Source organism: Mesocricetus auratus, unplaced genomic scaffold (genome assembly GCF_017639785.1).
Source record: "Mesocricetus auratus isolate SY011 unplaced genomic scaffold, BCM_Maur_2.0 Super-Scaffold_15014, whole genome shotgun sequence".
Classification (NCBI taxonomy): domain Eukaryota; kingdom Metazoa; phylum Chordata; class Mammalia; order Rodentia; family Cricetidae; genus Mesocricetus; species Mesocricetus auratus.
Window position 1 is genome coordinate 26,861,759 of NW_024429186.1, and position 26,333 is coordinate 26,888,091.

The window sequence follows — 26,333 nt, forward strand, 5'->3', positions numbered from 1 at the left end:
ATGTTGTGGTGACCCCCAACCATAAAATTATTTTCATTGTTGCTGGTGACCATGTCAGAGGAGCAGCAGATTGAAGTTTGAGGTGTCATCCCGCCCGGAGGCGAATCCCGGATGGGTGAATCTTGGTGAAGCAAGGCCTGAGACCACAGACTCTAGAATGTGTTTTGCTTCTGCTGTGCCTTCATATGTTTGCTGCTGCCATCTTTCTCTGGCATCTGGCATGGAGTGACTGGATGTGGGGAGATCCCCACTGCTTGTAACGTAGTGTGTTTATCTCATGGAAACATCCTGTTCTGCTGGGCACGGTTACCCATTGATTATTATGAAGATAATTTCTTCCTAAGCAGTGCTGTCTAATTGATAATAATAATGTTAGTCTAAATATAGCTTTGAGGAGCTGCATAGACTGTGGCTTGGGTTAATGATTAAGAAAAATAATTAATTGTGGGTCACTGCATCTGCTTCCATCAGTTACTGGATGTAGGTTCTAGGATGACAATTAGGGTAGTCACTAATCTGATTAAAGGGGAAGGCCCATCCTGACACCCTCTCCACTATTTCTAGGAGTCTTAGCTCATCTTTGTGGATTCCTGAGAATTTCTCTGGCACTAAGTTTCTCTCTAACCCCATAATGACTCCCTCTATCAAGATATCTCTTTCATTGCTTTCCCCCTGGCAGTGGCACCAGTACCTATCACAGGTACATGAACTGACTCTTTGGAGGCCATTTCTTATGTGGGATAGCTTGCTCAGCCTTGATACAGGAGGAAGGGTCTTGGTTCTGCCTCAAATTGGTATGCCAGACTTTGTTGACTTCCAAGGAAGGCCTTACTCTCTCTGAGGAGTGGATGATTGGGAAGTGGGAGGTGGGGAGGTAGGAAAAGGGGAGGGAGGGGGAACTGGTGTTGGTATGTAGCATGAAAAATAATTTTTTTAATTAAAAAAAAGAAAAATAATTGAGTCCCAGTAGCCCAGCTGGTTTAGATTTTATTTTATTTATTATTATTTTTTTTGAGACAGGATCTCTCTGTATTGCTTTGGAGCCTGTCCTGACACTAACTCTGTAGACTGGGCTGGAGATCCACCTGCCTCTGCCTCCCAAGTGCTGGGATTAAAGGCATGTGCCACCAATTTCCAGCTGCCCAGTTAGTTTAAATTCTTCTGAACATAATGTTGGGAGATGTGTTTACAGGTTTCATAGTGCTTCATAGCTGAAACAAAGATTTGAAAATAACTTAAGATTAGACTAGATGTTTTTGTCAAATAGCTTTGAGGTAGAAAAAAACCTAAGAAGACAATCTAAAATTTTAGAAAGGCACATAGTTGAATGAGGAACTCATTAAAGGTTAGGGAACAAGAGTTAAGCTACTGATATAGTGGTCTAACCCTTCCCCCATTGTTATGAATTGTCTTCTCCTTTCATTGGCTCTGAGCAATATGAAAAGGACTGCATTCTTTCTGATCCCTTCATTATCCTTGTATCTTGTGTCTAATAGAACAAGATCCTGCCGGGCTGTGGTGGCGCACGCCTTTAATTCCAGCACTTGGGAGGCAGAGGCAGGCGGATCTCTGTGAGTTCGAGGCTGGGCTGGACCGATAGCCTCCAAAACAATACAGAGAAACCCTGTCTCGAAAAATAAAAAAACAAACAAACAAACAAACAAACAAACAAACAAAGAACAAGATCCTAAGATGGTTCAATATGCATATTTGCTAAGCCAAATAAATTTATTTTGTGAAACATAGCTGTTAAGAAATATAGCCATTATGCTTCTGCAGTCATTGTATGGCTGTTCTGAATTACATTTCTCTCGGTGTCAGGTGGAGTGAATTCTAGAGGTACAACTGTTGATTCAAATACAGAGGTAAGTCTTTTGAAGAATTTATGTCCCAACTGAATAGGAAAAGCCTTTGTGTGGGCACGGGTGGAATTTGGGGGAGGAGATGCTTTAAAAGGTCAGGTCCCTTTATTTCAACACCTAAGGGAGAGGATTAAGTGGGAAACACATTATTCCTCACAGAGTGGTCAGAATGGGCAGCCTATATCATAAGACCTTCTACTAGCTAGTTCTCAACCTGCGGGCTTTGACCACCAGAAAATACTTATTTCTGACCCTTTTTAGGGACCCCCAATCACACATTTATTTTTGTTGCTACTTCATAACTGTAATTTTATTACTGAGAGGTGTCTGAGTCACTAAGACCATTAAAAGAAGTATGAAAGTATGTTTTCCTGTGGTCTCGACAAACCGATAGCTTTTTTTTTTTTTTATGTTTCAGGAAAACTTCCATAGATCATGTAAATTTTGAGTCTAGCTTTGGGGAGCGTCAGGTTACTGTCTTTTATCAACAGTCCCTAATGGATTTTCATACCTTAGTTTCCCCAAAGCTTCTTCCTTGAGGTAATTCTCAACTGACTTTTTTTTTTTTTTCTGAGCAGGAAATACCTCTTTCATGTTCTAGTGAGGGTGTAACACAGTAGTCATGAACAGACGGCCTCATATTGTATTTATAGTTTGCAGCTCAAGAGCTGTAGTATGTACTCAAGAGCTGTAAGATCTTAGTTGTGCCAGTTCAGGCAGAAAGTGTCTCACTTGGTAATCTTTTATTCCCCTCCAGTCCTAAAGCCTTTAGAACAAGACATTAAAGCGATTTTTACATTATCACTGCTTGCTATTATTTATCCTTTGATGTTTTCTAATGAGTAAAATTACACTCACTGTCAAGGTAGCATTTGAATTCTCTGTCTACCAGGAGTTTGCGTTTTTACAGGCGACTGGCCCTTTAAAAAAACAAAATTAGAGCCGAGCGAGAGAGAAGGCTGGGCCCAGGGTCCGTAAAGACCGCTTATCAAGATTCTTCCGGGAAAGGAACCCAGAGGCCAGACACAGAGCATGCTGGGATTTGCAGTTTATCTACTGTCATCGTCTCTGTATCTCTCTCTGCTCTGGAGCGAGGGATGGACTACACCTCCCAGAGGGCCAAGCGGCGGCGGCGCGTCCTGTGCTCTAGCCGCTCCTGGGCGGCTAGTTCAAGTTGCCATAGCTGCGAGTCCCGGGTGAGCAGAGTCGGTTGCTGCCGCCGCGTTGGGTCAGTTGCACCTTCGGGGTCTCTGGTTGCCGCGGGAGCCGGGTGGGGCCTCGGCGATGATCCGGCGTTAAGAACCTGGAGTCACCTTGGGTCTAAGGTACCTGCCCCATTTGCTCCCTTTTCCTTTTTCTTACTTCCCTCTGCAGAGACATTTAAGTCCCACTTCCCCGTTATCTCTGGGTGGAGACGCCAGAGCTGTCGGGGTACGTGGGATGGGGCCGGGTGTGCGGGTGCAGTGTTCGGTGAAGTGGGGGTGATGGCGTGTTTGCACCCTCAACGGGTCGTCCTCGGTCAGGTCCTGGCAGCCTCACCCTGAATGTATGTTGTCCTTGCTTTGGAGCAGCTTGCCACGGGCGAGCCACCTAGACGCTTTAGCTATCTGACATTTAGTTGACTGCCCCGAGGGTGCCTCTGTGTCCTCTAGCCACTTGATTTTTCCTCTGCTAATTAAGGAGATGCCCGCGTCCTAGTGGGTTAGCAGTCCCCTTTTGGAATTGATTCGTAGAAATACCAAACCTTGAATACAGTATTGGTTTTATGGACCTGGTCTGCTAGGCAAGGTTCGGTAATGCTCTATGCTGCAGCTTCCGGTCGGGATTATGCAAAAATATTTGGCGCAGTGCCTAGCACAAAGCCAGTTTTCAGCCCTTCTTCCTAAAACTGGTTGTGTCTAACAGAAATACCATGTGAACCCTACAGGTGGTTTTTATTTTTATGGTGCCAGTATTAAAAGTAAAAGGAAGCTTCTGAGGTTAATCTTAATTTATTTGGCAAGTACGTAAAATATGTATTTGGTATGTAGTAAATATCAAATTTATGCACACACACAGACACACACACCACTCAGACAGGGTGACAGAGTTTCACTGTGTGGTCTTGGTTACCCTGGAATATACTATGTGAATGGGCCAGATAGGTCTCCAAGTCACAGAGATGCACCTGCCTCTGCTTCCATAGGGCTGGGATCTAAGGTGTGTGGCACCACCTGAGATATATTTTATGCTTTTTGAAGATGGTATTGGATGTTCTGAATCTGGCATTTATTATTATTTTATATTTATAGTGTATCAGTTTGAACTGGCCAGATTTCTAGAGTCATAGCCACATGACTGCGGCCTTGGTCAGCACAGAGGGAAGATAAACGTTGACAGCTGTACACTGCAGAGAGCATTTGTTCTCAACTTGTGGGTCATGACCCAAAAGGGTCGACTGGCCTTTTCACGGGGTTGCCTGAGACCATTAGAAAATACGGAAATTTGGTATTTCATTATGTTTTGTTTTTCGAGGCAGGGTTTCTCTGTATTGTTTTGGGGCCTGTCCTGGAACTCGCTCGGTAGACCAGGCTGGTCTCGAACTCACAGAGATCCGCCTGCCCCTGCCTCCCAAGTGTTGGGATTAAAGGCGTGCGTCACCAAAGCCTGGCTTTCATTATGATTTGTAACAGTAGCAAGGTTACAGTTATGAAGTGGCAAGGAAAATGATTTTCTGGTTGTGGTCACTACAGCGTGAGGAACTGTATTAAAGGGTAGTGGCATTAGGAAGGGTGAGAACCACTGGCATAGAGAGATTTCTTTGTGCCTGGGACTCATGTGGTAAAGCTGGCTACTTTGTTAGAGAAGTGTGTATTAAACCACTGCGTAACTGGCCACTCTGAACGTGTCTCAGTTTCTCAGGATACACTTCTTGAAATGACTTATTCATATACATGGACAGTGGTTTTCTTAGATAATTTTTTTCCTGTGGATTCTTACAGTTTTAAAAGTAGGTATAAAGTCAGGGGGTGGGGGGCTGCTGGGGGGGGTGAGGGAGGAGGGGAGGGAGAGGGAGCTGGGGTTGACATGTGAAGCAAGCTGTTTCTAATTTAAATACAAAAATTGAAAAAAGTAGTTATAAAGTGTTGAAAACATGTCTACCCACTGCACTTTCCTACAATCAAATGCATAATGCTTTTATTTATTTGTTTTACTACTGTGAGAACTGATCAACCATATAAAATATGTCTTTAAAGAGGTGGAGGGTATCCTACAGTGAGCCCACAAAATCAGAAAAACAAAATTAATTTTATTACTCAGTTTAGTCTCCCAGCTGATAGATATACTCAGAGTCAGTACTTTTGGCTAGACTTGGGGTACAGTTCATCCCCTAGTGGGATGTAGTAAGTCTAATGGTGACTAGGCATGGGCAGAAAAGGCAGCCTGGGCATATGGATATCATTGGGGCTTTTGGGTGACCGTAGGAACTTATTTTCGCTGTTCCATGATATTCTCTAATCTGTAAATAGGGAAGATGAAATAATTTTCATGAAAAATTTTAAGTTATAGTTCTGTTTACTGCCTGCTTCATTGGTTTGTAGGTGTTTTGGGGGAAGTGTAGAGGCAACCCAAAAGATCATCTACTTGACTAGACCTTTTGCCCGGAATCTCATGAAGAAATGATAGGAGGTAGGCATCCGTGCCTAAGAAGAGCACTGAGCTCAAAGGACAGCAGCACAGAATTCTGGGAGTGTACTTTGTAAGTATCCGTTCTCCTTGAGTTTAGCGTCTGAGGAAATCTTTCACGTTGTTGTAGATTCAAAGTGGAAAGGGTATGCCAGCCGGAGGAATTTGGGGGTGGGGCTCAATGTGGGGGGCAAGAAGCTCCTTTTTGAAATTAGTATAAAATTAAAACAGGGTAGTTGTTTTAATTTGAAAACTTAAAAAAATTCAGGTGAACAGATACATGTAGCTATGCTTTCACCTTTACCAAAAACAACAGCGCAGCTGTATGTTAGATGTTTGGGAACCCGCCCTAGCCCAGATACTGCTCGAGGTTCCTTTCCTACGCATTGTATTCAGTTCTTTTTCATGCTTATCTGCGCTTGTCAGATCCATGTCTGAGGCACAGATAGACTATTTGCTTGGAAATTCTTGAGCCCAAAGAGTGATCTTTATTTCCAGATCTTCCGACTCCAGATTCCCAATCCTGCTGCTGTACAGGCCTTGTGTGACTGTTTGGAATTGTTCTCTAGTGGAGTTGACTTACACACTACAGTTTTGGACTGATCATTTTATATGTTTAAAGGTTCCTCCCCCGCTTTTTTTTTTAAAGCAAAATGGATACTCTATTGAAGTAAATAGTTGTAATTTGTGATTTCCATAAATTGAGTATGTTCAACACAAATTGTCATTGATTATTAAAGATTCAGTGTTAAAGCTTAATTTTTGCAATAGATTCAAAATTCCAGACTTTGAAAAAATTGCCTTTCATTGTATTTTGATGGTGAAAAGGCATTGACACACAGAAGCATTTTGAGGCCTTGCGATAAATTCCACTCAAGATTTCTGATGTATAAAATTCTTAGAATTAAAGATTTTAGAGTTAGAAAGACATAAAAGCCTAGTAGGTTAATGTATTTCAGGAATTCTCACGGGCACACATTGACATCTGCAAATGCTATAAAGATATTTCAGAGTGGCCTCACTATTATGCCTTTAATATGTTAGGGGGCTCCTTAGGCAGGTTTGAGTGTAGTCTTACTATTTATCATCTGTTTGTCTGTGTAACAATGTATTGTTAAATGGTCACACAAATAGAGTCTACTGTCTCACTCTCCTTTTGAGACAAGGTTTGGAATACAGTTTAGGCTGGCGTGGAACTTGGGATCTCTGCCTCAGCCTCCTGAGCATTTTAGGTGTGTTCCACTATCTTGGGCCTGTGCCCAGCTTTGTGGTCTAGTGATTAGATGCATTTAACATATTCCTCATCAGGGAATTTTGTTTATAATTCTTAAATGAAGTTCTCATACATACATCCTATACATGAGTTGTGGGCACCCCCCCCCCATACCCTTTTATTTTCTTGAGATTGAGTCAAAGAGGGTATATTTACATTACTTGTTTTTGCCAAGTTACTCTCTAGAAGAGCTGCTCTTATTTCTATAGGTAATATACTTTCCCTTTCCCTGTTGTGTGCAAGTGTTAGGATGTGCTTTGTGTGTGTAGAAGTCAGAGGACAGCTTTTGGAATTGATTCTCTTCTTGCATTGTGGGCTCCAGGGATCAAACTCAGGAGGTCAGGCTTGCTTAGACAAGAGCTGTTATCTTTTGAGCCACGCTTTCAGCCTCTATAACTAGTACTCGTACACTGAATGCCCTTGTCAGCCTCGAGGGTAAGAGCTTTGCTCATTTGTCCAAAACTGATAAACAAGGACACCATTTTATTGTTTCAGTCTGTAATTCTCCAGTGCGATGAAGTATATTTATGCATTTTTTAGGGACATTTGTACTCTGCGAACTGCCTGTTTCTGTGTCCTTTGAGACTTTCACTACCGCAGTGTTATTATTTTTGTGTGCTTTTCAGAGATCTAATTAACCCCCAGTTTCTGTATAATGCAAATATTCTGAGTTTTCCCTTTGCTTCTGGTGTTGTGTTATGATATTTAGGAATGACTTTAAGAGAGTCAGTGAGTCTATGTCAGTATTCATCTTTCTACAGTTAATATAACCCTTAGCATAAATCTGTATACTGCTAAAGCCTGAAGGTTTGTGGAGAAGTCAGCGTTTGTGGCTCCATGAATCCATTTAGCTGATGGATATTTGGAATCTGCTATGCATACAGGGTTTGTCATGAAACAGGTGCTCCTGAGTGAATGAATGAGTACTTGTGAATGAACAAGCTCATGCATGAATGGGTGTGTGAATTAAAGCTGAGCTGGAGTTAGGCTCTTTAGAATAAAAGGCATCATTGTGGAAGAAGTGGACTATGATTGTTATTTTAAAGGATGAATAATCAATTTTATAGTTTGAGGAGAAAAGGTAAAGCTTGATGGTTGGCAGGTGAAGGCTTTTAAAAGCTCAAAATGAGTTTTTTCATGAGCAGATATTGGTGTGTTGAAACTGCCGATGATGATCTCAGGTAAAGAGACCATGGGATTTGGAGTTTAGAGCTTGACAGTACAGGTAATTGAAGACTATAAGTAGCTGCAAATGAGCATTATAAGCTCAAATGATTTCACAAATAACTGAGTATATTTAGGTTTGATCCAGTCACTAGTAAGTTTTAGTATATACTACATTGATTCGAAATGCTGCCTTGCTTACCATATAGTGGACATTAGTATTAATAGTATTCATATTAATAGAATGCAGCTCAACCAATATTGTTTTAGGACTTCAAACTATTTAGAACATCTGTTAATGAAATTTCTCTATTTAATAATTGCTTAAGTAGGATTTGCTGTTTATAAAGCCCTGTACTTTGAACTTTGTTTCTGGATTAATCAGACAGGATAATTAAAAAAATGTCTACTTGCAAATTAATTTGATAATGGTCCAGTACATGTCAGACACTATGCTGAGTGCTGGGCTTCAACCATATCTAAATCCATTTTGTGTTTCTTTAAGAGAATATTTGAAGCTGAGTGATTTATGTGGTTCATAGTTCTAGTTGTCACAGGGTCCTAATAGTATAGTCCTGTGATCTGTTACAAGTCTCTGAAGTGCTAATGTGTCACATCCTGGTAGGTAGGTATGCATGAGTGGGTGAAAGGGAAAAATAGAACCAGTTGACAAAGCCAAGCTGGCTTTAAAAAAATACACTTTTCATTGGTGTAGTCCAGTTGCACAAGGCTTTAACTTGATGAGAGCTGGAGATTGACCCCCACTTTGAGGGTGCCCTTCAGTGTCCTCCCCCTAGTTCGTATCATGTAGAACATTGTTTCTCAACCTGTGGGTCATGGTCCCTTTGTGGGAGTCACATATCAGATATCCTGCATGCCAGATATTTACATTACGATTCAGGACAGTAGCGAGATTACAGTTAGGAAGAAGCAATGAAGCTTGGGTGTCACCATGAACTGAAGAACTGTATTAAGGAATGGCAATATTAGGAAGGTTAAGAACCACTGACATAGGGGTTCCACTGATGTTAGATTGCCAATCTTAGAGCTCAAGCTTCCGGCAAGTAAACTTTTGTGGGGATAAAACATATATAAAGCATGGCAAACCATGAGTAAACCAGTCTTTGTTGAGATTTAGAGACTTTGTGGATAGACAGGAGAGAGCCAGTGAGAACTGCCGAGGCCAGGTTGAGGCAGATTATCTGTCAAGGGATTACAGCAGAGGGCACTGGGCCCAGAGTCGGTGTGGGGCAGAGAGGGGAGGCTTTCCAAAGTTGCTTCTTCTGTCTTGACCAAGAAGTAGGAGGCAAGGATGGCTGGCTAGGAACATGGGCCTTAGAGAAAGGTTCAGAGTAAAGAGAATGCTCTGGGCAGTAAGAATGGGATAAGCTTAGGCATGTCGGTGAGATGACTGCACATAGTTGCGTAATTGAAGAAGCGTTCCATGACAAATAGCCAAAGTTTGTGGGGATGTTAGTAAGTGTCTTACTTCAGGGATGCAGCCCTAAGATTTCAGAGCTGTGAGAGGAAAGACTATCTCTGTCTGAAGAGGGAAGACTTCCTGAGACGGTAACTAGCTATGCCTGAAGGATGATTGTGCTAAGTGGGGATAGTGACTTCATGGGCTTAGTGGAGGCTGTGAGCAGGGTGACTAGCTGGGGTCTTGAATTCCTGATTCACAAACCTCGACTCAGTCATGGAGGCCGAAGGAAGGAGACACGAGGAAGCTGTTTTCATGGCTTGGAAAAGTACAAGATTTAGACTCCCATTTTGTTATTGTAATTTTTTAAAACAAAGTAATTGTGGGCTAGTACTTTACTCAAACTGCTGTCTCCCTTTACAGCATAAGCAAGGTTATAGTTATAGCATCTTTACAGGATTGCAATACAAATCATGAGAAAATGCTAATGAAAATACTTCCTAAGCTCTAAAGCAGGGTGCAAATTAAAGGTAAATGCACTATGAGATGACTGTCTTTCTTGCAGTTGTTTTCTAGGAAATCAAGTAGTTTCTGTTTCCTTTTAAAATTAGGAAGAAATAGTATGCTTTGTGATGTAGACAGATAGCATGCTTTCATTTTTTTAACAAAACTCTGAAATTATTGTACTTTTAAAGTTGCTTTCCCCCCTTAAAACTTGATAGGTTGTCATTTGCTACACTACCTGCACACGCGCGCGCGCGTGTGTGTGTCTGTGTGTGCGCATGTGTGTTCTGACTTGAAAGCTTCCTTTTTCCTTCTATCATTGGAAGGGTGTCACATATATCTGTAGTCTGAAACCATCATGTTTTCTCAAGGAAAGTCAGGTTGAGAGCAAATAACTCTTTCAGAACCAAAATCAAGTCAACTGTTGCACAACAGCCGGCCTTTGCTGTATGGCCAACAGAACCTTGGAGACATACAACAATAAACAGTTCTGTTCCCTACAGTCCCCTGCGTTCAGTAACCTACAGGGGTTACATAAGGTGTCTACTTAGCATGGCTAGACCTGTTCAATTGACAGGGGCAGCTGACTGGTTTTTCCACTCTAGGCTGGAAGACCTAGGACATTTATGTGTGTCCTATGTCCTCCACTTGATAGCCTGAGAAGAGTTTCAGGAAGTAAGGTGGAAAAGGACAGGAGAGTTGTGGGAGATCGAGGTCCTATTTTTCTTTAGGGTTCTACAGTTAGATCCTGCTGATGGCAAGGTAGGAGCTCATGCTCAGCAGTTAACTACTTATGTAGAGGTGAAGATCTTGAGTGAAATTTAATGGATTAGTCTCCTTCCCCCTTCAGTTTCTTCATGTTAGTGCAAAGCCTTTCTTTGTAGCTTGATTAAAGTCAAGTAAAACTATTCCCATTTTTAAAGTCTGTAGGTGTTTGCCAGAGTGTCAGTCTTTCTGTTCTGTCCATCATGGGGGCTACCACTACCATACCTTCTTTTCTAGTCTGTGTGGAGGACTAGCTCCCAGGCATCTCTACTGATTAATTCTTCACAGCTGGGCCATTCATTGTCACCTGGCCTGTTGGGTTCATATGCTTTGTCTTTTTTAAAAAATTTTAATTCTTAGTAGGATTGCAGATTCAGCTCCGTGAAGCCTGTCAAGTGACACACTGTGTGCAGCAGGTGTGGTGGAGAGCGGGGTAAATGGGAATGTGTGAGTCTGCCTAGACCACGCTGTGAACATCCATGTGCTCCTGTGGAAAATCAGTCCTTGGTGTTGGCAGAGTTTTGATTTTTTTTCTCAGAAAACTGGAAATTGGAATTTTCAAGTCAAGTCTCTTGTTTTTAGATTCGTGTTTTAAAATGACCTAGTTATTTCAAATAGACATTTGACAGCTGGGTTTGTTCTGTAGTCCTCCAAATTACATTGTCTGAACTAAACAAAATGATGTCAGAGACCCATGGGTCCAGTTGTCGCCTGTGCCACTCTTCTGTTCAACCAATGTGGGTCAGTATGGACATAATAGTTGTTGCCTGTCTTCTCAGAGGGTTTAATTCTGGTTGTTATTTGGGAATGATTGTGCTATTTTCCTGTTTAACCGGTTGATAAATACAAGAGTATGAATTTTGGGCTCAACACAAGTAACAATATAGCCATTGCCATTTCTCTGGAAGTTTTCTGTCTTTTGGCTGATGGTTTCAGGGCATCATGGTAGCAGGGTTTGGGGAACAGAGATGTCCAACTCATTGATGTCAAGAAGCAGGGGTGTAACTGGGACAGACATAGCACTCAAGGCCATTTTGTGAGTGACCTGTTTCCTCTAGCTAGGCTGTACCTCCTAAAGTTGCTAGAACCACCCAAAAAAAGCACTGCCAACTGCAACCAATCCTTCCATGTATGAGACTTCTTAGGGACAGGGACACTTTATATCTGAACCAAAGCTGGGTTGCTGTGGTATTTGCTTTGGAGAGTGATTATTAGGGAATTCTTGGGGTCTGGAGAGATGGGCTAAGGGTTAGGAGCACTGACTGTTCTTTCAGAGGAACCAGCTTCATTTCCTGGTAGCTCACAATTGTCTGCAACTCCAGTTCCAGTAGTTCCTATGTCTCCTTCTGGCCTCCATAAGCACTGCAACATGTAGTACATAATGCAGGCAAAACACCAATATACATAAAACAAATATTAAAAACCAGAAAAAGGAATTCTTTAAAATAGAAATAATGAATATGAAAGATGCTAATCTGGAGCAGGGAATCGGGGGGGGGGGGGGCAACAAGATGTACCCTCTGCCCTCTGGTTACAGATTTTGCCTTGCAGTGTTGACATGTGGGCACCTGTCATAGCTAGCTGTCCAGTGAATGGTGATTCTTATTGTACCGCTTGTGGTAATATCTTGTTTGTATTCTAACAAATAAAGCTTGCCTGAAGCTCAGAGGGCGGAGCTAGCCCCTAGTTAACCATAGAGGTCTGAAGGTCTGTACAGACAGACAGGAAGTGATATGGCTGGGTGGAGAGGGATATAAGGTGAGAGGAGACAGGAACTTCGTTTCTTTACAGTCTGAGGATTTTGTTGAGGCAATAGCTCTAGTGGGTGTCTGCTTTGCCTTCTAATCATCAGGCAATCTTTATTTGTTAGAGTACAAGTAAGGTATCACTACAACCTCTGGCACTCTGGTTTGTAACCATGTGTTCTGATTATTAAATCCAGTGTTTCTCTGTTTTAGAATTCATTTTTAAAGACTAGTTCTTGTTGACCTTTAATTTATACCCCACTCAACAAATTTTTATCTTTGAGTTCTTAGGCAAGAACATACTTGTTTTTCTCCTATTTACTGGATCATCCGGTGCTGTAATTTAAGGAGCTGGAGAACGAATATCATTCTTCAGGGCTGGAAACTAACTTCAGAGGGGGTGGCAAGTATGCCACTGTAAGTCCTCAGATGGTACTGCTCTCCACAGTGAGTGGCTTGCTTGTGTGACTCTAGCCAGCTTCTTGTCCCACCTCACTTTCTTAGTTTTGATTGAGACAGGATTACTCTGTGACCCAGGCTGGTCTTGAACTTGCCAGGAAATGCTGGGATTCCAGTCATAGGCCACTACACTCAGTTTTATTTCTTCTTTCTTGGGCCTGCCTTGTATTTGTAGACTAAATCTTTTCCAATCCTAGGCTTCTATATCCCTTGAGAAAACATCCTTTCCAGGTAGTTATCCATCTCTTTTATTTTTTTCACATATCCAAAGAAGAAAAAAGGCACACATATAACTGCCTCTATCCCTTGTTTCTCCTTCATTGTAGGACCTGGTGGATTCATTTTCATTGCTTTGCTGAGACTGTTTTTAATAATCTCACTAACAATCCCAAGGGTGCTTTCCAATCCTTTTCCTACTTGGCTCTCGGTTGAATTGGTGCAACACAAGTCAGTTTCCCTCTAAACTGGGGTAGGGGAAGTAGAGGGTGGGGGGGTGAGAGGGTGGGGTGGGGGGGTAGGGGAGTAGCTAACCCACAGTAAGTTCAATAGGGAGAGTTTAGCATTTGGGGGTTGGCAAGCTATGTTTCATAGGCCAAGTTCAACTTACCCATAGGCCAAATCCAGTTGGCCCATTCTCTTACAATGCCATGTTTTATGCTACAGTTGCAGGGTATAATAGGTGTGTCAGAGACTGTAGGGCTCATAAGATTGAAAAACCTTTATAGCTTATGCTGGCTAGTTTTATGTCCATGTGACACAAACTGGAGTCACTGGGTATGGGGGTCGGGGAGCACCTCAATTGAGAAAATGCCTCCACAAGATCAGGCTATAGGTGATGGAGGAAGTTCTATGTATATGTCAATAAAGCACTGTTGGGCCAATAGGGAACCAAGATAGGTGGGACTAGGAGTTCAGGGAGAACTCTGGGAAGGAGAAACACAGAGAGTCAAGATGTAACGTCATGGGGTAGGAATCCCGGAAAGCTCTCCGGTAAGAGAAATACTTAGATTAACAATTATGGGGTAATTACTTAAGTCAGAGCTAGCCATTAAGAAACAAGCAAGGCCAACAGCTTCATAATTAATATAGCCTCCTGTGTGTTTATTTGGGACTGATGCGGCACTAGAACCAGGCTGGCGGGAAGGCTTCTCTCAAGGAAAAGGTTTCCCTATACATATAGGCAAGCCTGTATTTTCATGATTAGTGATTAATAGGGGAGAGCCTATTCTGTTATAGGTAGTGCTAACCCTGGACTGGTGGTCTTGGGTTCTATAAGAAAGCAGGTTGAATAAGTCATGAAGAGCAAGCCAGTAAGCAGCTCTCCTCCATGGCCTCAATATCAGCTCCTGCCTCCAGGTTCCTGCCTGGTCTGAGTTCCTGCCTTGCCTTCCTTCAGTGGACTGTGTGATTCAGGATATGTAAGCCAAATAAAATCTTTCCTCCCCAAGTTGCTTTTGGTCCTGGTGTTTCAGCACAGTAGTAGAGACCCTACTTGAGACATGGCTCTTTACAGAAAAAGTTTGCTGACCCTGATGCAATGAACTATAATAGGGTTATCCATAAAGTAATGGAGAGAATCTAGAATTCTTGCGCCTGGGGGGAAATAGCCAAGAAAGGCATACACTTGAAGGGTGCTCCTCGATAGGATTGAGATCCAGAACTTGTTGGGGAAGATGTGGATGCATCATTGGATGGTAGAGAGACTATGGGTATCCTAGGCTACAGCTGATCCATAGTCACTGAGCAGTAAGTGCTAGGACCTGAGAACAAACCATTTCCACTATTGTCTGATTATTTTAAAGCAAAGTGTATGTAGAAGTGTACAAGGGACTGGTCAGACGGCTGCCTCCCCCTGAGTTGGGGTTTCAGAGAGCAGCCCCTCACTGTCTGTGGAGGTCCTTTTACGGGGAAGGGTTAAGATTGACATCTGTCGAGATAATTGGCTGTTAGCACCTGGACAGAAGAGTGGGGCCCTCAGGGTTCAAGGCTGCCTGTGGGATAGATGAGTGCAAGAATAAATACATCACTTAGGAGGGCAGTCATCAAGGTACCTGGGAAGACACAGTTTTGTAAGGCAAAAGGGCAATCATATACTACAGGTTCAGGAGTCTACGAAGGCAAAAAGGGTGGGTATACATCCTGGAGTCACAAGTTCAGGGTAGGTTGTAAAACATGGGTTGCAGGACACATTAGGCTTAGGAAACATGCTTATTATCCTCATAAGGTATGGAGACTTTACAATGTATAACAATGTGTCTTCTTAACAGCAGTGTGCCTCCTGTTTTGGTTTCACATAAGGAGCAGGATCCTGGATGAAGGCGGGATGAGTCTGGATGGGGGCAGCTGACACCTGTTCAATGGCAGGAAACACATTTCCAGTGTGCTGTGGGTTGAAGTGGGGGCACTGACTGCAGATGAAATGAGCCCCCGAGACACATGGAATCTGGTGGCGGGGCGGGGGAGGTGCTACTAAAACACAATGGGAATGAATGTCACTGGATATCCCTTTCACAAGAAATGGAAATACAATACATGGAAACCATTGGGAACCCTGTCCCTGTGGTGCCTGCTAGCCCAGTCCATGATGATGTTTTCATGATGCCAGCTGCAAGGGAAATATTTCAAGTTTTGCTTCCCAAGGAGTAGGCAATGAAGGGTTTATTTGAGCTGAGACAGTCCAACTGCAACTCTGCTGCTATCAGCAGGGGTTAGGTTGCAAGAGCCTGAGGGAACAGAATTCCCTCAGGCACAGACTTTCACAGCTCCAAAGGGAATTTATCTAAATCTTGGTCCCTCCAAAGAACTCAAAGGTTGAGGTGGAATTCTGCTCCTCAGAGAGGCTGAAGAGCAAGTAGCTTACCCCCTCTCCTCCTGAGACCCTTCAGAAGCCCGTGTGTCTCCTGGCCCCGCCTTAAAAGCCACTTTCCACATGGCTCCTCCTGACAAGTTCCTGTCAGCTAGTTGCTGACCCAACCTCCTGACTGCAGGTGAATTTTATTTAATCAAACACATCTTTGCTCCATTAAACAAATGTTCCAGAGCATAAACAAAAGTAACACACCTGAAAAGAATATTCTACAAGTACTCTTAATTGTCGAGGTAATTCTCCAGCCTCAGTATTAGAATTTAAAAAAATGCATCCATAGGATATGAAGCCATAATATACAAATCAGATGACAGCAGAACTGTCCTGGTACAAGGATGAGAGCTCTGTGGGTTTGGACCCTCTCTAGTTTCTCTGAGACAGTTTGACTGCATCCCATTTCCTTATATTAGCGATGTGTCTGGCTTCTATTCATCCTGCACACCGAGTGAAGGATTCTGATCTGACTCCTGGGTTTCTTGTCTTACTGCTTTCCTCCTATGCAATATTCTTGCCAGTCTTTCTCACCAACGACACGACTGTCACCTTCTTCCATCTTTGATATCCCCCACCTCCCTCCCTCCCTCCCTCTCTCTCTCTCCCCCTCTCTCCAAGTGTTCCACCACTGAGCCACACCCCCAGCCCTCAGTGTTTTGAGACAGTCTTGCCGAGTTGCTTACACAGGCCCTGGACTTTGGAGCCTCCTGTCTTTGTCTCCTGAAGGCTGTGTTAACAAGTGTAGACTGCCACCCTTGGGTTATCTTTCATCTGTGACCTAACAGTTTACTAAAGGATGAACGAATGAACCTGTTTTGAATACCTCTGGTTCAGAGGCTTTTGGAGTACCTCGTTTTCCTGCCTTTGCGGGAACTGACCAAAGGACTGACTGCTGATTTTGGTCTTAGATAAATTTTCTGGAAGGGTTTGAGGTGATGTTACAGAAGAGCACTGATGCAAAGGAAAGAGGAACAGCTGACAGTTGTTTGTACAAGGCAACCTTTGCTGACATGGTGACTTTTTCACCTGCAGGGTGAGCTGCACCCCCAAGTTGGATGGCTGTTGAGACAGGGAGAAATACATTATGAAAATTGAATTTGGCTGATGATTAAGTTTAAAACACATTTCCCTTCTCAATATCAATGTCATTACCTTGAACATCTTCTTTGAGGACAGTTGCCTTGGATGGGGGACAGCTGAGGCACATGGAGGCTATAGAGTCAATCACCCACTTAACATGCACTAGTCAGGCTTTGTGAAATATCACCCCTGATGCTGGGTGCTTATCTTTTATGGAACAGCTTGCAAATCCTAATTGTTTTAAACTGACTCTGAGGAAAAGAGATTTGAGAATCAATAAATCACAGCTCCCATACATACAAATGTGCCTCATTACAATGAAGACAATCTGATGACTCTTTAGGTCAAATAACAAAAGGGTTGGACTTGAGTCTTCTTACAAGGCTTGAATGTGCTTTTTCTCTCTCTGGTCCCAGTGTCCAGGGCTACATATGGATATTTGTTTAGATGGCATGAATTGATGAGGGTTCATTGCTTGCTATGGTGGTTGTATGTCTTCTTTATAAGGTTCATTAATGCAGAAACAACAATATTTATATCTTTAAATATTGATGTGTTGGGAACAGCTAAATAAACTATTCTAAGAGCCTTGCCATCTGCTATTCAAACACAGCTTTCTCTACAATTTTATAGACTTTTACCCAAGGTCACCCATCTCAGTCCTCTCTTGAGCCTTGGATATGCTCAGATCTGGAAAGCAACTAGTATTTTCTTTTTGGAGAGAAGTTGTGTTGTACAGGGAGATAGTGGTAAGGCGCAGAGGGGTAATTCTGTTTTTTTTTTTTTCTCCAGCTGAAGGAAATGCTTTCCTCACCCTCAGCCAGAATTTTGGTGACTCAGTTTTCTTAAGTTGTCTTCACATTTGACAGTTCCTTCTTTTCTGCCATCGTGTGGCATGGTGAAATTTCCTTTAATGATGAGAATGGATTTATCATTCAACTGAGTTTTTCTTCCTTTGCATTTTAAAAACCATATGAAAACTTTGTCTGGTCCCACACAGATGTTTTTCTACTTGTCTTGGTGCTTCTTCGAAGCATCAGATTGCAGTATTGACTGTGTCGTTCATGAACCATCCTTAATGTCTGTACACATGCATGTTTTCACACAGTACTTTGATAGATGTGTTCATTCTGGCATTGGGATTGTAAGCCAGTATTTAAAATAACTGTCCTTCAGCAAAACTACAAAGAGAATATACAGCATGAAGAAGTTTCTTTTAGCTCGCAGCCCAGGATAAGTGGTTCTGTCACTGAGGTGGGATGTAGAGACAGCCCCTGGGAACTTGGTCCTGTTGCTCATCCCTTGCTCTGACCTAGGAAGTTGCAAGGAACTAGGAAGTCAGGTCAGGAAGTTGTCAAGCAGGAAAAGGAAGCAGGTACTGCATATGTTTGAGTTTTGTATCAAGTTTAAATCTTTATTTAGACTAAAAGGGGAATTGTAGGGTTACGGGGACAGGTAAGGATAAAAGGAAAGGAAAAGCAAAAGCTTGCTCTCTTGGAAGCGGGCCACGTTCCCAGAGCTCCCATCCCTCTGTTTATCTTGTAAGTATATTTAATAAATATATTAGACCTCCTTTTTCAGATGGCGTTATTTCTTTTCATCTTCAAGTATTTACCAACGAAAAGAGTTTTGAGAATGTAGGATGTTGAACTTTTTCCATGCTGTCAGCTTGTTAGTCTGCTGTCTTTGAAGGTGATCTTTATATTTCTTTATTTGTAAACAGAGTTTCCTGTCCTGACTGCCCACTCCCCATCCCAGCAGCAGTTTCCAAATGACCACATAGAGACTTAACATTATTTATAAATGCTTGGCCAATAGCTTAGGCTTATTAACTAGCTCTAAAATTGAAATTAAACCATATTCCTTATTTATGCTGTGCCACATGGAGGTAACTTTTCTAAGTACGGTGTGCCTGTCTTGCTCTCTTTATGCTTGCAGGAGACTCTCCTCTGACTTTGCCCTTCTCCTCCCATCATCCTTAGACTTCCTGCCTGGCTACTGACCAATCAGCATTTTATTAAACCAATTTGAGTGACAAATCTTTACAGTGTATAAGAGGATTATTCCACAGCAAGTATACTTTGTATTTCCTTCTGATAATTTATTAACATAAATTCATTATTGAGAATTTATAAAAGATAGGAGAATAAAAGTTTAGAAGAATACAAATTGGGAATAAACTTTCAAGAATAAATATACTTTGGGATAGTAATTTATTCCCTTATTATATCTCCCAATCCTGTGCCTCTAAATTTACATTCTGGCTATTTTTGTGTACATAACCAGAACATTATGTTTATTACAAAACTGGAACTCATACTTTACCCTTGCTTTTCATCAATTGTTCTTTGTAACCAGAATTTTTCTTTCTTTTTTTATTATCATAATTTTTTTTGTGTTTACATCCCAATCAAAATTTTCCCTTTAAGCCGGGCGGTGGTGGCGCACGCCTTTAATTCCTGGGAGGCAGAGGCAGGCGGATCTCTGTGAGTTCGAGGCCAGGCAGGACTGACAGCCTCCAAAACAATACAGAGAAACCCTGTCTCGTAAAACCAAAAAAAAAAAAAAATTTCCCTTTGTCCCCTCTTCCCAGTCCCTCCCACCCCAATCCATGCCTTCTCTATGGTTTCTCTTCAAATATGAAAGGTCTCCCATGGCTACCAGCCAGCCAGGGTGTATCAAGTTGCAAGGAGACTAGGCACCTCCTCTTGCGTTAAGGCTGGGTGAGGCAATCTGTTAGGGAGAATGGGTCCAAAACGCAAGCAGGCATCAGAGTCTGAGATAGCTCCTGCTCTCCTCACCCTTAGGAGTGTCACATGAAGACCAAGTTATACAACTGTTACTTATATGCAGAGGGTCTAGGTGAGTCCCATGCAGGCTCCCTGGTTGTTCATCAGTCTCTGTGAGCCCCTATGAACCCAGGTTAGTTGGGAACCAGATTCTTAATGGCTAGTTACTGACTCACTTTAGAGTCCCATTGTATAGTAATGGCTGTCCCACGGGAAGTTCTGTTTGAAATTCACATAGTTTTCATTTTCTCTTTAAAACAACTTCACAGTAAATATCCTTATATGCAAATTTTCTGTTGACTTTTGTTTAGGGGTCATTTTTGGATGTTTAATTACTAGGTCAAAGGTACAAACAGTTCTTGACAGGTAGTTCCCTGTTAACAGCAAGACAGGTTGTGTCAAGTTCCATATTCCCCTTAGAAGAGTTCAGGAGTGCTTTCTTCTGAAGCCCAGCATTATTATTTAATGGAAACAGTAGGGCAGGAAAGCATCCTCTTGGTTTAATTTAAATTTCTTAGACTATTTTGTTGAGTTTTTTTCATTTTTTTTTGTCAGCATAAAATGACTCCATCTCTTACCCATTATTTAGTTTCACTGGGGAGAAAGGTTTTTGGAGTATATATATATATTTTAATGCCAGTGATCTTAAGGTATAGCACACTTAAAAACTGTGTTTAAGCTGTAGCATAAAATAATACACTGTTAATGATGAATAAGGAGTGCATAATTGCCATCGCTTTGTGCTTTCCTCTTTGGATTCCAGAGCTGTTTTCATGGCCTCTATACATTTACCCTAGCCTTGAAGAAATGTTACTGAAATAAATTATATCATTTCCATTCATTCCCTATTTCCTTTCCTTCTTCTAGCTCCTTCCATGTGCTGCTCACTCCATTCCCTCTCAAATTCATGGCTGTTTCCTCTTTGCTATTGTTACATACACAGAGAGACATATACAGACACAGGCATGGACAGACACACAGACACATGATACATACATGCATACATACAGACAGACAGACAGACATACAGGCAGACAGACAGACACCATACATATACCACACCAACAACCTACTGAGTCCACTTAGTGCTACTTGCATGTTCATGATTGTAGTGCCAACTACTTGGAAATGGGTAACCAATGAGGAGGCACCTCCCTGGGGGATGACTTTTTCCTAGTCTCAGCATCCCTTAGATGCCTGTAGTTTTTTTGTCTGAGTTGGGACCCGTGAGATTTCCTTTGTCCCAGTTGGCATGACTACTGTCTACCCTTGCTCTGATATATGTGCATACCTCTTGTCAACTTCAGAGGCCAGGGTTTTCTTCCTTTCCCATCAACTCCATGCCTAGAGAGTGTTTTTGGGCCCATGATAGATTAGTGTTTTTTGGCAAGATTGTGTCATTGGCACAATGGCTGTTTTTATGTTTATAGCACTGAGAGTTAGGCCTCTACTCAAGTTTGCTATGGGAGTCATACTTAAACTTTTTTATTGTTAGTAATAGTGAAAGGAAGTGCCAAGTTTTTATCAGCAATGGAAGTAATCTGTTTATATAATTCTATTTTCTTTTAGTTCAACATTTGTGAAATTTAGGTAATAGAAGTTATGTAGATGGTTGCCAAATGTTCCCATGCTTTTGAAAACCCATGCAGTTTCTCAGTACTTACCTCCTTAAATCTTGATCCCTCTACAGGAGTTCCACCAGATGCAGGAGTCTAACAACTCTCATTGCTCAAAGTAATTGAAATTAATAGCAGAAGACTTAGTGTGCACCCGGGAAGCTCATGCCAGAAAGTGATTCTATCCTGTTGAAAGTATGTAATCCTAGCTGGGGTAAGTGATAGGCCTCTTCCTTCTGTGGTGTGCCATGGTAAGAGGTAATTTAATGTTTTCTTAATTTTATCTAATTCTTTATGATTTTTTGTTATACACTTAAATTCACATATTCCTCTTGGTCACTTGTTTACATGCATTAGTCATAATGCATGTTCTATGGAAGACTTGGAGAAACCTCTGTTGAAAGTATAAATGCGTGCTGTAGGGTTTCCACATGAAATCATGTTGTCTGTCTTCCTTGGAGGGGTCAGGAAGATGAGTTAAGAGCGTCCTGAGATTTTATTTATAATTTAATGCTCTAAATGTTTTACTTTAAGAGCTACAAGCACATTATGGTGTTATTTATCATTACTGATAATTAGTTCTAGGGGGTGTGTATATGCAGTCTTACTATATTGTTCTCTGTACTAATTATTTTAACCATTTTCCCAAATAGTGAAAAAGAACCATAGCAGTTTGGACTTCAGGCCAAGTGAAAGTTCAAATTGTGTATTTATGTAAAGAGTTTGATATGTAATAATATCCAAGGGAATTACCTATAAACGATGATTAACACTGTTGGTACACTTTTTTGGGGGAGGGGTTTGAGACAGAGTTTCTCTGTGACTTTGGAGGCTGTCCTCTTGTAGAGAAGGCTGGTCTCAAACTCACAAAGATCAGCCTGCCTCTGCCTCCCTAGTGCTGGGATTAAAGGTGTGTACTACCACCACCCGGGTACTCGTTTTATAAAGTTGTTGTGAGAATCCCACAAGTACCTCATCTAGTAGTTGGCTCCTGGAAAACGCATGTTCTTTCTTCATCTCCTGCCAGAGAATGATGGGAAGTACTTGAAAGTGTAAAAGGGGGCATTGAAGAGACTCATAAGAGAGAGAGATGCAGATTTGGATTTCTAAAGTTTTCAAGGCAAAGGCATTTCAAAGATCTTGTGTTAGTCACTTTTCTGTGACAGATACACAGATACCTCACAGAAGCAGCTTAAGGGAGGAAGTTGGTCTTTTTTTTTTTTTTTTTTTTTCTTTTGGCTGACAGTTTCACAGAGTCAGTCCATGCTTGCTGGTCCAGAACATCATGGTAGCAGACACTTTGGTTGACAATCTCCTTCATTTCTTAGGGGACAGGCAGCAGGAAAAGAGGGAATGCAGGAAGGGGCCGCACTACAGGTAGCCTTAAAGGGATTCTCTGTTCACCCATTTTCTCCAACTATGTCTTCGCTCTTACCCTTTACCACATCCCAATGGTGTCATTGTAAGTCTATTAGAAATTAATCCATAATCTTATTGTTTCTGGAAATAATATTCCAGGTACACTCTGAACACATCTAATGCCCCAGGGATTTATTAATGTTATCAAATTTGCACTTAGAATGAACTCTCATGGATATCTTTGTATGAACTTCTTTTTTATGTGTGTGTGGGGCTTAAACAGTTGTGATTAGAGAAAGGCAAAGCCAACAGTTGCTTCAGTATTAGTTTCTTGTTCATGGTTTCTGTTGTGGGAGGGAGCCCATCATGGGCACCTTTGTGCTTAAACCTAGGAGGCAAAAACCCAAGAAGTTGGTGCTGGCGGAAGCTGAGGGGCGTGGGTATGTGAGAGATGCATGGTTTCCAGGGTGTTCAGTAGCTCTCTGTCTCAGTTTGTGTTAAGTGCTTGGATATTTCATGGATTCTTTTTCTGAAATAGTGAAGATTGAGTGTAATTTAATTTTGAAAAAAAAACACCTAAATTCACAGCAAGGGTCCTTTATCTTCTCTAGACACAAGATTATGCATTTCAAGCTGCAATAAATAAAGGTCCAAAAGAGCCAGAATATCCTGTCATCAGAGAAAAATTTGATCACACTGTACATAATAAGTCAGAAAAATGTCTGTGTAGATTTTAGAAGTATTATAGCAGTTTATATTAAAGACTGGGTTAACCTTCCATTGAACAGATGGTGAAATTATTGGAATACTACTCAATAAGCTCTTGCATTTGATCTACTTAGCTTTCTTCGGTGCTGCTTTATTAGAAATGCATTTGGTTCCTCCAATGTGAATTAATAGTTTTTCTGAAATGAGATTTTCTTGTACAAATACTTTTTCATATGAATTAAATAGACAGTTGAGGTAAAGGTGGAGGAAAATCTAGAGAATTTCCCATCACTGAAAGTACATTCTGGAAGGTAGGCTTTCTATTTTTTGGAGATGTTGAAGCCAGTTTCTTCTTGTAAATGTATTATTGTAAAATTTGTTTCTGTGTCACATTGTGTGCTTAATTCTATAATTTTAAATTAAGCTGTAGGAAAGTTTTCATTCTTACATGCACTGGAGTTTTCTTACAGTTCCTGCAGGGCATCTGTAGTATTTTTATGTTTAGAGGTAATTCTTATAGCTTAGATATTGGACTGCTATTAAGAACTGAAGTTCTTTTTCTTTTTGCTTGTGTGTGGGTGCATGTGAACATGTAGGTGTGTGCGCACCTGTGTCTTTGTACACACAGAGGGCAGAGGTCGACATGTCTTGATCCTATGTTTTCTTCAATTGCTCTCCACCTTATATATTGAGGTAGGGTCTCTTCAACCCAGAGCTTGTGCATTTGGCTAGATTAGCTAGCTAGCTTGTTCTGGGAAATCCCCTGTGTCCCCCCTCCCAGCATTTACATCAATGGTGGAGGTCAAAATTGAGTCACCTCCTTGGCTCTGTAGGTCTTCAGAGAATATTTTTATGTTTTCATGGATAGAGTTGATGACAGTGCTGTGAAACATTGTATATGAAAGTACTTTTAATCCTGGCAGCAGATCACAAATCTTAGGAAGTGGTACTTGGAGTTGATAACTCACTGCAACCATGTGGGAGTAGTTTTCTCAGAGCAGAGCAAGCCAGGGAAACAATTGCGTGGGAAGTGATTTTTCTGTTTTCTTGTGTGTCTGTTTGCGGGAAGACTAATGTAATAAATACCTAAACATACCAGGAAGTAAGTAGTGACTTCCTTACTTCTGTGCTTATTACTTGATTGACACTGACTTGGGTTTATTCTGAAGGATTTGTAGACATCAATGGCAGAATCATCCAGTGACTCAGACCACTTCCGCTATCGTGACCGACTTAGTCGACGGGCAGCCAGGACAATTCACAGGGAAACTGGAAGTCATCCTGCTGTAGATGTCACTGCAAAGATCAACACTATAACCAGTACTTTACAGGTTCGTTTGACAGTGCTTGCATTTGGTAGATTTTTAAGTAGTCTGAGCCAACTCAGCATCTTGTTTTACTTTAGTACTGTAATAAATGACCCTCAGGTGACGCCTGTCTCACAGCCCTGTAGGTCCGAAAAAGGAAAATTCTGTTCATTTGCCCTTTGTAGCCACTCATGTACCTTGCCTTGGGCCTCTCTTCCTTCATCCTCAGAGCCAGGTGTCGGGGGTGGGGGGGTGGGGGGGGAGTTAGGGGGTGGGGGGGAGGTGGGGGGGTTGGGGGAGGGGATTCTTCTCTGCCTCACTATGTCCTCTCTTCTGCCTTCCTTTTCCTTTTTTGTTGCTGATGGTTTTCCTGGTATACTAGGGTTCCACCCAAGGCCTTGTGCATGCTATATGCAAGTGCTCTACCGCTGGGCCACACTGCCAGCCACCCCTCCTCTGTTAAGGACGCTTGTGATTTCATTGTGTCCTCTCAGTAATCCAGGAGCAACCCCACTCTAGGTGTTAAGTCACATCTGCACAATCCCCTTTGACATATAAGTTTCATACACATTATTCTAGCAAGTAGGACTCAGAAATGACGAGGTCTGGTTCCCATGGTGATGATACCTGAACTATCTGATAGGTTGTTGAGAATGTCTTAGGATAAAACTGTGTTTGCAAGTAAAATATTGTGGGAGTGAAAGCAGGGGCGAGCACAGATGTCTAGCTTCCTGTGCCCTTTTGCCCCTTGGAGTTTTGGGGAAGCAGATTGCCAGTGGATGGCTGATATGTATAGAGACGCCGTTTTGATTTTGAAGGTAATTCCTGAGAGTGCTTGGAAGTTGGAGTGGGGGCAGTATGAGCTTTCCCTATGAAGAGCTTGGAAAGGGCGTAGGACAGGTAGTGCAGGAGACAAACCCAGAAATGGAATTATTTTCAGCTGATTAGTCCCTTGCTTTTGCCTTAGTCCATATAAATCAGAAATTTGGCTTGAATTGCTTTGGGTTAGTGTGCTTGATTGGAAAAGAGTAGTTGTTGGGTAAATAACAATTTTACATAAGAGTACCAACACCTGTTCTTTGTAAACTTATTTAAGCTAACTTACAATGGGATTTTAGAGTTGGACTCTTTCTACCTTCCTGCCAAAGAGAAACATTAGTAAGTAGGCATATTCAAAAGAGCCTACTCTATCAATCTTCTGTAAAACCAAGCACACTTAGGTAGAAACTCTCTGATTAGGTAATAAATAAATTTATTGTTTATTAAAAGATTAAAGGGCCCATTTTCTTTTCTTAATCACGTTCTGTAGTGAGGAATTAACTGGAGTACAGGAGACCTAACTTTTCTTTATATACCTGAGCACATTTGCAAGTCAGGATTCCTTTCTGCTCTTTTTCTTCTCCCTCCCTCCCTCCCTCCCTACATCCCTTCCTCCTTCTCTCTTCTTATACTATTTTTTATACTTACACTATGTTCTATGGCATAGCCCATTCTGGCCTCCAGCTTGCTGTGCGCTTAACCCACCCTGCTAACTTGATGCTCTGGATTGCTTTTCTGTAAGAACAGTGTAAAGACAAAGTGCACACATTTCTGAAGAGGACTCTTCTCAATTTGTGATTTTCTTGCCAACTTACTAGGACTTGTAAATTAAATGCTTTTAATTTTACATAAATAAATTGTGGGTGGATTTGGGATTCCCTCGAAGTGTTGTAGCAATTTGATGTGCATGAAGTATGTTGATATCCAAGTCACCTGG

General features: G+C 41.7%; 1 protein-coding gene across 8 annotated transcripts in view; it reads left to right on the plus strand.

Annotated features, from left to right (window-relative positions):
• The first annotated feature begins 3,026 nt into the window (after positions 1-3,026).
• Positions 3,027-26,333, plus strand: part of Cep128 (centrosomal protein 128) — a 345,498-nt gene continuing 322,191 nt past the window's right edge. For 4 of the 8 annotated variants that reach the window (XM_040742670.1, XM_040742674.1, XM_040742675.1 and 1 more), the window contains exons 1-4: positions 3,028-3,187; positions 5,444-5,601; positions 21,278-21,417; positions 24,440-24,601. In XM_040742670.1, the coding sequence (XP_040598604.1) occupies positions 24,455-24,601 (147 nt within the window). In that variant the 5' untranslated portion in view covers positions 3,028-3,187; positions 5,444-5,601; positions 21,278-21,417; positions 24,440-24,454. Of the gene's footprint in view, positions 3,188-5,443; positions 5,602-9,459; positions 9,535-21,277; positions 21,418-24,439; positions 24,602-26,333 lie in introns of those variants that run through there. The other 4 variants (XM_040742677.1, XM_040742676.1, XM_040742671.1 and 1 more) reach the window with 3 other exon arrangements.